At 31.2% G+C, this 12,652-nt stretch overlaps 1 protein-coding gene and 2 long non-coding RNA genes across 5 annotated transcripts; 1 reads left to right on the top strand and 2 right to left on the bottom strand.

Annotated features, from left to right (window-relative positions):
• Nucleotides 1-1,034: 1,034 nt before the first annotated feature.
• LOC107360770 (uncharacterized) lies at nucleotides 1,035-10,067 on the top strand. Of its 3 annotated transcripts, none has more exons than XM_015927493.3 (6): nucleotides 1,035-1,825; nucleotides 6,298-6,531; nucleotides 6,597-6,951; nucleotides 7,549-7,947; nucleotides 8,008-8,214; nucleotides 9,651-10,067. In XM_015927493.3, exons 1-6 carry the CDS (start codon nucleotides 1,715-1,717, stop codon nucleotides 9,830-9,832), a joined length of 1,488 nt encoding a protein of 495 aa, XP_015782979.2. In that variant the 5' UTR covers nucleotides 1,035-1,714; the 3' UTR covers nucleotides 9,833-10,067. The 3 variants fall into 3 exon arrangements, with proteins under 3 accessions (XP_015782979.2, XP_015782980.2, XP_025016241.2); XM_015927494.3 differs by lacking the exon at nucleotides 1,035-1,825 and adding an exon at nucleotides 3,043-3,655; XM_025160473.2 differs by lacking the exon at nucleotides 1,035-1,825 and adding an exon at nucleotides 6,060-6,188.
• On the bottom strand, nucleotides 9,461-9,749 carry LOC149094265 (uncharacterized). Its single transcript, XR_016199320.1, has 2 exons — nucleotides 9,612-9,749; nucleotides 9,461-9,519 (listed from the first exon to the last, which is right to left on the bottom strand). It is a non-coding gene; the product is annotated as an uncharacterized LOC149094265 (long non-coding RNA).
• LOC107360772 (uncharacterized) lies at nucleotides 9,988-11,038 on the bottom strand. Its single transcript, XR_001568373.3, has 3 exons — nucleotides 10,848-11,038; nucleotides 10,662-10,758; nucleotides 9,988-10,541 (listed from the first exon to the last, which is right to left on the bottom strand). It is a non-coding gene; the product is annotated as an uncharacterized LOC107360772 (long non-coding RNA).
• Between the last annotated feature and the right edge of the window lie 1,614 nt (nucleotides 11,039-12,652).

The following is a 12,652-nucleotide window of genomic DNA, read 5'->3' as shown; positions in this document are numbered from 1 at the left end:
AGTAACAATTTCAATTAAAATTTAATTTCCTAAATTGTTTATCCATTAATTGTTTTAACCTTTAAAGATGATGATTGAACAGCAGCAAAAAAATTAATAAATTAAAATGATTGCCCAAAATGTTACATGAAAAAATGAATTATAAGCAATCTTGAATAACAAGCAAACAGAAAAAATTGAAAGAGGAAAATTAATTTTCAAGTTAACCTTTATTGCCAATAATTTGGATGTTAAACCAATCATACAATCGTGTTGATTATGATAATCTTAATTGAAAATTGTGATTAGCATTACTTGATCAAAGGTAAGGTAAAGTAATTTACATGAAAATTGATTATCACAAGATTCTTGGTCATAATCAATTTCATTTCCTTCTTCATGTTAATTCATCATCACTTTAATCATCCCTTCACAATCATAATTAGTTGACCCTAAAGAGAAGTGACAATTAACTGAGTTGAAGACAATTTTGACAAAATCAAGCAAATCTAAGGCAATAAACCAAGGTAATAAAAACTGAGCAAATCAAGTGAAAGTAAATTGATAAACATAAAGCAATTTCAAGTGACAATTTCAAGTCAATCTCGTTTCAATTGCGATCAACAATTTACTCAGTCTCACCCAAAATTAACCAGATTTACCGACTAACAATCAAAATGAAAGGGAAATGTTTCCATTGATAAACCAATGTTGTTGTTGTTTTGGTTGCTTTTAATCATTTTAATGGTTTGCCTCTTCAAATGGTAAACAATTGAACTGCGACAATCTTGATATCAATTGTGATTTGAAATATTAATGATAAGTGAAGTTGAATTTCATTTTCAATCTGATCAATTAAACCTTGCTATTTCAATCTGATCATCTGAGGGAAAGTATGAAGGTGATGAAGTCCGTTCTTGAGTTGAAACTAGTTTTATTTTATGACCCATTTTTAGGACCACTTTTCCGATATGGTTTAATTGGTTTTTGAAATACAAAATTTGCTCACTTTTTGCTTCTTCAAGGAGGAAGATGATGATGTAAGATGATGAGAGGGATCAAAAAGAGGAAGAGGGAGGAAGAGAGGGACGAGGCGGGAAACATTGAGTGAGAAAAGTTGATTTGCTTTGAAATTCCAGTTGAAATTCAGTTGAATTTTTTCTTTTCTTTTTTTCTTTTCTTCACCCTCTTTATCCTCCTCTCTCTCTCTCTCTCCTTATCACCACTCTACCTTCATCATCATCATCATCAACAATAACAACAGCACCAGAATCACCTAACTGTTGTTGTTGAAACAGTAAAAGCTTAATCCTTAATGTTTGTTTTCATTTGAATTTGGTTTATACTTTTGTTTTTTTTGTTACATTTTACATTATTTATTTGGTTAATCATCTTCATCATTACAGTCATTCAGTTATTGTTCATCTTAAACCTGATTAACACCATACATGAGAATCAACACTCACACAAATCATCTTTAAAGCTGTGATTTTTAGTGCCAAACCAAGAGCGAGCTGGATTTAAATTGTTATTCACAACCAATTTATCAACCTCAGTTAAACATTACAATTTTGTTCAAATTTACGGATATAAGACAACATCAGCTGGTTATGTTTCACATCTAAACGCGAGACATTTCACCTTTTCTGTTTCTTCTTCATCTTTCTTTCCTCTTCCTTCCTCATACCAATTAACTGATACACTTGATAATTAACTGAATCAAAATTAAACAGTTATGATTAGTCGCCGTAAAATACTTTCAAGATCCCAAAGTGACATTGACTATCCATATGATGCCTATGCAGTTGAAGAGGATATTTGGTACGACAAAGACACTCTTTACTCTGTAAGTAACACTTGATTACCGTGCTTTTTGTTGGTTAATTGTTCAACTGAACCAGATTAGTGTCACTCTGTTCACTTGGTGTTTACATTAACAGGTACCACTTAGACACAATCCACCCAAATCATGATTCACATCACGTCAGTTGAAACAAAAGCTGTCTTCATTGTCATATCCTTGTCGCTGTGATCATCACCTTCAATGACAATCAGTGAACAATTTAGACAACTTGCACACCTTTTCCTTACCTACACACAATGACCAATCAATATTTACATTCTCATTTTGATCCAAATATGAATAACTGAAAGAAAAAGGTTAATCACTTATTTGATTTGATAGTTGATTAATCAATCAACACTCCCAACTGAAACCTGTAATAAGTGATCAAACCTTTTCTCACCCAAACAGTCGATCAATATTTTTACACCTTAATTGTTTAACAATTTTAAAAAGCTCTAAAAGTATATTTTCTGGTAAACATCAGGTTAATCAAGTAAATCAACAATCTGAAAGGTAATAATTTGAATAATAAGCAAATGACAACATTTTTAATTGGAAAATGAATCAACTCTTTCGCGTCCGTCTACCTAATGATAGTTGATCAATTTAAATCACATCGATCAATCATATTGATTAAAAATAATGTTACAAAAGCTGAAAAACCTTTTCTTTGCTATTCAATGCACAAAAAAAGAGGTTCACTTTTCTGGTAACCGGAAAATTTACCTTTTTTACAATGTATTTGCCGTTAATTTTTTGTCTGTTGTGATTCAATAAGTTAATCACAGTTAAATAGTAACATTCATATCCGCAAAATGTGATTCAAATTTGGGTTAAAAGATTATCTGTAAGTAAAGATGTGAAAGCAAATAATGTTGATCAGCTATTAAATAGGCTTTTGGTTTGTCTTTTTTATCAAAATGAAAGTTGAACCCAAATCTGGTTTCTTTCAATTGTATTTAATGTAAATAACGATGAAACTTGATAAGGTAAAAGATGATGGCAATGATGACCTACCTTGGAAGACAATGAAAGATGACAACGGATCAGGAAGAAAAGGGAAGATTGAAATGATGAAAAGATGAGAAAAGATGAGAAAAGGTTTTCCTACTGATTAATGAACAACCTTGCCAAAAATGGTGGAAGGTTAAACAAAGTAAGACTCACTTTTCATCATGAAATTCATCATCATTTTCATCATATTCATCATATTCATCGTTTCCATCATCATATTCATGATCATCTTAATCGTCATCATTGCTCATCACCTACTTAGTTTTTTTTGTGTGTTTGTTTAACCATTTATGTTGAACATTTAAGTGTTTGAAAGCTTTTCATTGTAATTACATTAAATTGTATCAATTGTTTAATGTCATCAAAATCTTGATCATCATTATTACCATTATTTGGATTATTAAACATCAATTGAACGTTATTAACTTGCTTCTTTTGCATCTATTCAAGTGAATCTCATTTCATGTAATTTTGTCATTTTTCAATTTCTTTTTTTTCTTCTCTTTTTACTCAAAATGTTTCCCTTTTCCATCCATTTTCAAGTCTAATTGATTTACTCCTTCACCAGTTTACCGAGTTAATCATCAATCCATGTTATGTGATCAGTTAAATTAAAATGATTATCTAGTCCATTGAGTTTTGAAAAAAACATCATCAACTGTCATTTACTGCCAATTGCCATCAATATCAACAGCTTTTAGTCAAATGTGGATCAGTCGACAAAGAATTTTGAGAAATATTTTCTTCCAAACTCATAGAAATGATAATTTCCATGATGAATATGAATCTTGGAATTATTTTGATACTTTTGTCTCGGTAAGATCAATTTACATTTTGCCAACAATTAACCATTAACAAGCAAAACTTGCAACAAGTAAAAGCCAAGTAAAAGTGATTATTTTTGGGTTTCACTTTTTTTCTGGTTTTGCCTTTTATTCAACAGTTTCAATTTAAATGAAACTATTGTTTTAAAAACTGAATTTAAATCTTCTTTTTTCTGATGAACGTTTAATTTGAACATTTGTTCATTTCAATGACCCAGGAAGGGTTGGTTAATCTGGATGCCTGTAAATAACATTTGACTTAACATGTAAAAAAGAGTCTCCACTTTGAGTTGTTACCTTTTTTTCGAATTCAATGGCTTCAAACCATTCTAAATTAACTTTAATCAAGTTTATTTTGTTTTCTTACTCAATAATCAGTTTGTTATTTTGTTTTATCAACTGTTACAATCAAACGGTGAACATTTAAATTAGCCGTTAGGGAAGCGCCATTTAAGCCTTGCTTTTAATACCATTTAACTGGCTAGCTGTTCAATTAATTTGAGCATCGCCACAATTTGGTTGCCAAAACGATCAAATGGTTGACCCAATCAAGTAAATATAAAAAAGAAACACTTCTTTACCTTTCACTTGATTGTCCTCAATTAATTGATCACTAAATCATTTCATTTTCCACCGAAAATCAATTTCCAAAACATTGGATCAAACCTTAAACCAGAGTTTACACTAAACCCAAAGTCAACCCAAAATTTTCATCACAGCAATTAAAATAGATCTACAATTAGATCTGTTTACTAATTTCTGTTTCTATTGACATTTGATTAACTATTAGACTTTTAATTTGATAGTTTAACAGCTTTAATTGTCTCATCATATTGATGTTCAACAGTCCATGTCGATCTATTGATTGTTTTCACCTTTTAAACCATTTCTTTTTTTGGTTAACTTTTGTTCAAAAATCAATTCATTGAATCATGAAATGAATAAGATAAAAAAGCCAAAATTAAACACAATAAACGATCGACAATCAACAGTCGATTAGATTGATTTGCATCCGTTTGATTGACAATTTAACTTTTGCTTCAACAAATGATTGAACCCAAAAATGATATAAAATGAAATGCAAAATGATTTACCAAAATAAAAGCAACTTTCAATATCAACAGATTGTTGATGAAAACGTTAATCAAAATTAATTAAACACAGTCCAAGTATTACAACTTATAAGGCGAAAACCTTGTAATTGAAGAAAAGGAAATTTTCTCATTTTTTGGATTCACTTTTTGTATTCACATAATTATCGTAACAATTAAGTCCCATTTGAATAATATTAAATGTCTTTTGTGTGGTTGACCATTTTGTAGGTGTTTAGATAGCGATCCTTTCCTCATGATTTACCTTGATTGTGATCAATAGTGGGTGATTGGATTAGTAAATCACTAATAAGGTAACAACTTCAAGGGCTAAACATGTCGGTGTTTTTGGAGGGCAAATGGTAAACCATTTGGTAAAGGCCAATGAGGAATAGCAAATGTTACATTAACACTGTGTTCCAGGTTTATATTGTTTAACCGCCAACACAATTTACAGTTACTGGCATCAGGTACGTGATGTTGAGGGTTACAATTGTTGCGTTATTCGATAAAGCTCATAATTGCAATTGTGATGGGTTCACATCGAGGCCAAGGTTTAACTCATCATCAACAGCATCATCAACAGCATCATCAACATCATCATCACCTTCAATTGTGAATCTTTCACTTTTTTTTCATTCGCTTGTCTTCACTTTCATTCTTGTTTGTTTACCATTTTGATTGTTTCTTTGTTTTTTCTCATTGTTTAACTAAATCGCTTCGTTTGACTTTTCATTGGACAAAAACAACGCTCTTAAATGGTCGATTATCATTTCATCATTTACCTTTTCTTACCTTTTCTTTCCCTTTTCGTCTTGCCAATCAAAATACCTTTTTGCGCTTACAATCAATTTTAACAGGTTAACAATACAGTTCAATGATTTCAATTTCATTGCTTATTGATGATTCAATCAATTAATCATTATTATTAGTAGAGCCATTAGTGGTACCATTAGTGGTACTTTTACTGTTAGTACCTTAATATATCTCGTTATTGGTACCTTTTTATGATGATCAATGTCAATAGTAATTGACTTTGATCAAGGCATCCATGTAACCAATTGATGTTAAGTTGTTTTGTGTTTGCTGAATATTATTCAATAATAATCCATTGGTTGTGCTTGAGATTGGGATTAACCTTAAAAAAGATGAGTGTTATCAGTTAATAATGGAAACAAATGGTTGGTGAATGAAAGACAAAATTAATGGTGATAATCATGATAATGATTTCAATAAATTACAATTGAGGTCGATTTGTTTTCAAGCCCAATCATTAGTTGTTTACCTACTATTTTAAAATCTAAAAAAAAGATGATAATGTTACCTTAAAAAAAAGAGCTAAAAATATTTTTTGTGAAACCGTGAAACTTGATTTGATGGTTTTACATTTTGTAGTTATCTCAAGTTATCATTAAACTAATAATCAGTGTCCAGGTAATAACAATAAGTTTCATTTTCTGGTCAAAATTGTTTCACCAAATGAACGACATTAAGTTGATTGTTGATCATTTAATCATTTGGTTATTTTTGTTTCTCTTGACAGGATCACATTCAGGAGATATTGAAAAAATGGGAACAAATTGATGATGAGATTTGGGGTAAAATTATTTGCATGGAACGCAATCGTCGGATTGCCAAGGCCTATGCTCGAGTTCCCGTTTTGACCGTTTCTGGGTCTGATGATGGGTTTGATGGATTCAAGATTGGCTTGAATGGGTTTGACCGGGCACCCAGTCGAGATCCTTTGGTTAAACGAGTTCGTGATCACATTGGAGAGGTGAGAAGAATCAATCAGTTGGAAGAATCTTTTTGCCAACCAATTTTGCTTTTTACCTTTTTCAGGGAGTTCGAATTAAAATGGATGAATTTGGTAATATTATAATCAAAAGATTGTCTCATTGTGATGTTTTCATTCGAGGCTATGATCGTGAAGCCAACAGCATATCCAAAGGGATACTTGATCTTGATGGTGAACTTACTCTGGAAAAGTCTGTTAAATTATTTGATATGAAAAAATTTCAATCCGGTTTGAATAAGGAATTACGAAGTGCTTATCCTGACCGTCGACGATTGGAAAACCAATGTATAAATGTAATCGCTTTTGTCAAGGATGCAACCGATGTACTTGATTTACCAGTTTGGATTATGGTTGTTAACATTGTTGCCCTTGATATGCTTAAATCTAAATTGCCACAAGGTAAATTAAACTTCAGGTGCACCTGAAACAAATCACAGTCCGACCAAGTAAAATCAAAATCAAAGCAAATTCAATTTCAATCAGATATTGAGATCAAACCAAAGCAGCCAATACTAACCAATACACAGATAACAATCAAACAAATTACCATTTAGGCCTAATTCAAGTCTCGATCCAAAGCTTTAGGTTAACTTTGATTTCATGATAAATGTCTTTGGCCTAAACCCATTCGGCCATTGAGTTAACCTTAAATTATTGTTTTGCTGTTAGCTTCAGCTTCTTAGTTTGACATTTGAAATATTTTACAGCTTTGGTCAACTTTCAGGTCAGTTAATCTCGATGAAACCTGTTTTTGTTTGAGATATTAATTGATAAGTCAATGGGACACAATTGAAAGGAAAAGAGTTTTTTCTTTGATAACAATCTGATTCCTTATTATTTAACTTGATTAGAAAGTTGGGCTGAGATAAATAATTAGATAATAATAGTTATTTCCGTTAATCTGAATCGTTGATTTGTTGTTAAATTGTAACACTAACCTTGTTTTTTTTGCTTCTCCTGTTAACGTTTCTGCTTTTTTTTTCATTATCATTTTAGTCTGTTATCGAAATGAAAATGTACCCAAGTTTGTTAATGTGTTTACCAAACCTGAACAAGATGAAGATCCTTATTCGGTGCCCAGTTTACCGACAAGTAAACGACCTCAAATAACAAGCGGAAAACAGTCAAATCATCGTGTAAACGCCAACAATAACACAGCATTGATTACAAGTGCTGTCAACAACAACAACAATAATGTCAATGTTAATAATGTTAATAACAACAATAATTCAAAGACAAGTGACGCTAAACCACCTGAATTACCTCCAAGAGATTTCGCCAAGATTAAGAAAACGAAAGAAAAGAAGATTCCAAGTATGTTTAAGAGTCTAGTTCGAGGTGAAAGTCGTAAACAAACGGCAGCCACACCAGCACCCAAGAAAGAAGTTGATTACGGTAATGAAACTGACCTCAATGTAGCAAAACACTCGACTAATATTGACCTTATCTTTACAGAGGATCCTTACTATTGCGGTATGCAAGCTCGAGTCTCGCACTTTGCTGTACCTCGTGAACGTAAACCTGCCGCTGGATTAACGTCTCTTCAAGACATGAGAAAATCTCATTCCAGTGGTTACCTTAATTCACTTTTTAATCCTTCATCCAATTTTAATCCATACCGAGGTGGTTCCTCTTATTACTCTTATTATGATTCAACATTTGGTAAGTTGACCAGTTTATTTTAAGGCAAATCTGATCATTTCAATCTTTTACTTATCTTTTGCACTTTCATATCAAGATAATTTATTGCTTCAAGTTAAGCATCAGATTAATTATTAAGTAAAAATGGTTAATCAAGGTGAACGGCATTCCAAACTGACTGTCAAATCTGTTTTACTTTCAATCAGTTTCACTATTATAAATGGACTTGCAATTTAGCTTTGAAAGTGAATCCATTTGTTTGCCTTTTGCTAATTGTCTCAATGATAGTAAACCTTGAAATTAAACAAATTACTGTTCAATTGTCATCTGTATTATCATGGATCAGTCGATGGTTAGCCTGAGAATGGTTTCATTTTTAGATTGAGAATGAATTCAAGTTGATTACCTTGAGATTGATTATCTGGTTTGGGTGAGGTTTCAATTTCATCTCTTTATTAAAATCAATTTAAAGTGTATTTCAATTGACACTTTGATAGGATTTACTGGTTCAACTCTATTGTTATTGTTAACATTGAACAAACACTTTTTTCACTTAATTGTAATCATTTTGCAAACTCACAAGGTTCATCTGACAATCATCTTAACTGTTAATCAAGAGATTGGTCAATGATTAAGTTTTTCACTTATAATGGCTAGTGGAGGGGCTCATGATATAAGGTCAGTTCGTGATTAGTAACAATAAAATGGTTTATTAAAGGTGAAGGTGAACGTTTCAAGTTTACATTTTCATTGCAATTGTTGTCTCAGTGATTGTTCACTTGATTCAAATTTGCTGTTAGCTAAACAATTTAATGATTAAAATAAGATTACTTTTGACCCTTAAACAGTTAATGAAACAATGAAGATTGTTGTTCCAACCGTAACAATAAATCAAAAAGCAAAATCTTTGTAAACACAATGATTATGTTAACCAAATCAATTGATTCTTATTTATAGTCAATTCAATGATCTAGTCTTTGCACAAAAATATCAACATTCACTCCAAAAGCCTATCTTTTTTGGGTTAACAGGAAAATGAAATGAATGCTTTCATTACAATCAATTGTTTCCCATTTTAATGGTAAAACTTGAAACCTTTTTACCTTGATCTTCATCATCATTATCATCTTAATCATTGTAATTTAACCATTTATTTTCATTGTTGACCGAGTTTAACATTTCGCTTTTGCTTTTTTTTCTCATTCAAATTTGTTCGGAAAATCAGTTTACCTTGAAAAAATGGTTAATTGTTGATAGCCAAGAGCAGTTTCCAATGCCAATCAAGTTGACCATTCAATAATTAAGTTGGTCAAAGTTTAATTGCAGCTGAGTGAAAGAAGCGAATCAAAAATTTTGATTAGTATTACATGAAATGGTTGGGTTAACTTATGCATGCAATTTATCAATCTGGTAATTACAATATAATTTCATTTCATTATTGTTTTCACCTTTTCCAGAATCGGATCCTTACATGTCATCAGGCGATGGTTATGACACATATGCTCCACTTTATGGACGGACACCAAACCTCTTTTCCGCTCATCATCACCATCAACAGCCTCAACAACGGCGTCATCAACCTCAACGGGCATATTTATGTGAAGTCCAGGGTGAACGGTATGCCACTGAATGGGACTAATTTGGACTGTTTCTGGATTCTTTTAGTATATATTGGACAATTTTTGGTCGTTTCATTTGATATCTTTTGAGACTATCAATGTTAATTGTCAACTATTTGTATTTATGTGACTTCACCTTATGTCTGACATTTTTCCTTCGAGTCTTAAGGCTTGATTTGTTTTGTATTTTTGATATTGATTTATTGATCACAATGATTTATTTATTGGAATACATTTTGTAACTTCTTTTTTTCACCTTTTCTCGCATTTCTAATTTGTTTAAATCATTGCAATCAATTCAATCACCTCATTATCATTTATGTATGTATATATAAATGATTAATTGTACTTGTCTGATAAATCTTGTTTTCTTGTTTTCCTTTTTGTATGTTTAACATTCTCTCTTTTCTGACCGATAAATGTGACTTGGACCAGCCTTTGAGGTCAGTGATTGGGTTAAATATTAGAACAATTTACAACTTGTTCTCAATCTAATCACTTGAAATATTAAACCTGCCATTGACCCAATTCTTGTTTCCAATCCTTTCTATAACAAACTGTTCAACATGTAAAATTTGTTTCTGTTAATGGCTCTTAATGGTTAAACTGCGTTTCACTTTCAATGTCTTTCTTCCCATTCACTTGTTCATCCAAACGCCGTTGATATTGATGGTCAATCCGCTTTACTCAACACTTTAGAGTTGTTCTTAAATCCATTTAATTTGTACACTTATCGGGTAGTTTGGGTAAAAGATCAAATTTAAAGGAGAAACAAAAATTAAATTTTGACCAGAAATTAAAAACATTTTGTTCAGCATACTGCTTATTTACAGTATAAATCACACTTACCTACTTAAAGCAGAGTCCCGGGCCTTAACCGTTGTTTTACTATAACTTAATCATAAAAGAACCGGTCAAAGTGCCATTGAGAAAGTAAAGATGACCACTAAAATTGAAATAAAACGTGAAATTATTAGTAAAGACATCATTGGAATACAAGAATTGCAGTTACATGTAGAGTATCACTTGGCTTACCTTGACTATTAGACACAAACAAATGAAAATTGAACTAGATTATGAAATTAATGGGTGAACAGAGTGATCAGAATAATTAAAATATGAAGAAAAGACTAAAAATTGATTTAATTATTACATTAATTAACAAAAAAGCTTGACAACAATGTAACGTTAAGTTGAAAAATAGCGGATAGTTTATTCAAACAGTAGCGAAGTCTAGTGGTAACCAAAAGAGTTGCTGCACAATTCAGTTATGAAAACCTTTTCCTAAAAACGATTAGAAATGATTTTATTTTTATTATTTTTTCGCAATTTTTACTTTTTCAAAAAGTTAATGTTCATTTTTGAGAATAAAACTCAAATTTGTTATCCAATCAACTGTTAATTATTTAGCAATTAATTGGATAACAGAAGCAACACAAGCATACGATGAATGCAATTGAATGAATGAAAATGCACAAGAAATACTGTTTGATCAAAAAGTTGGAAATCAAATAATAGATTTAATTGCTTGAATTAATTTGCACATTTCGATGGAAACAAATGAAAAAGAAAAACAGGTTTAATCGAGAAAAATAAATCTGCTCAACAATTGCTGACTAAGAATTTAATTGATTCAATAGTTACTTCAAGTTATTACAGTGATAAATGGACATTACAATTGCAAGGAAATACATCAATTTATGCGCATAATAAAAGCATTGATAACAGGTTGTTTGATGAAAGAGTAATCATTAGAAGTGAATAAAACCTCCAAATGTGATCAAGATGGACAAGATGAGAATGAAAAGACAAAAATGATTTACTATCCTTTCAGCGACTTGCCATCTTGAATTGATCACATTTAGCTCATAAAACCTTTTAATTGACACCAGAATAGCAACAATCAAATCACTTAATGTCTAGAAAATTGGAAACTTAAAAGTAAATAATCTTTCATTTACAAACAGAAGAGGAAATTTTCAAGATAAAAATGTTTCCTTTCAGTTTTCCAGATTTCACAAAATCAAAAAAATTTTCCCATCTTTAGCCAAATTGAAAGTTAAATGTTTTCATTGTTCACCTTTTAAACATTTCATCAATCGATTTGTAAAACAAAATAAGGGGTATATGACAGTAATTTTGCCGATCTTAAATTTTTTCAAATATTGATTTTCTGATAGAGCATGAAATATAACTAGGTTTAACCTTATAGTGGCCTCTGTGAGGTTTACCGTTCGGCCACAATAGCCGTCCAAAGTTGAAAATTCACGAATTTTTTTCAATGATATCTCTTTGTCGGATTGTGATAGATGGTTCTAACTTAGTATTATAAATCCTCGTATATACATATATGTCCTGAGAAATAATAAACTGTTCAAATCATTTCCTTCGCGAGTTATTCAGCCAGATCACTTTTCACTCCCATTTTCTTTTTCATCGATAACTTGGTTCAAGTACCCATGAGAATTTTTTCCAATAGTGCAAAATGTTGCTCAAGACTGCAGCTATGCCCTGAGACATGATCTGTGATCTGTGATCTGAAAAGTGATCTGGCTTAATAACTCGAGAAGGAAATGATTTAAACAGTTTATTATTTCTCAGGACATATATGTATATTAGAGGATTAATAATACTGAGTAAGAACCATCTATCACAATCCGTCAAAGAGATATCATTGAAAAAAATTCATGAATTTTCAACTTTGGACGGCTATTGTGGCCGAACGGTAAACCTCACAGAGGCCACTATGAGGTTAAACCTAGTTATATTTCATGCTCCATCAGAAAATCAATATTTGAAAAAATTTGAGATCGGAAAAATTACTGTCATATACCCCTTTC

This window comes from Tetranychus urticae, chromosome 2 (genome assembly GCF_039701765.1).
Source record: "Tetranychus urticae isolate SD_2017Ah chromosome 2, NJAU_TeUrti_SD_1.0, whole genome shotgun sequence".
NCBI lineage: Eukaryota > Metazoa > Arthropoda > Arachnida > Trombidiformes > Tetranychidae > Tetranychus > Tetranychus urticae.
Note: the sequence above shows the minus strand (reverse complement) of the source record. Positions and strands in the feature narration are given on the sequence as shown.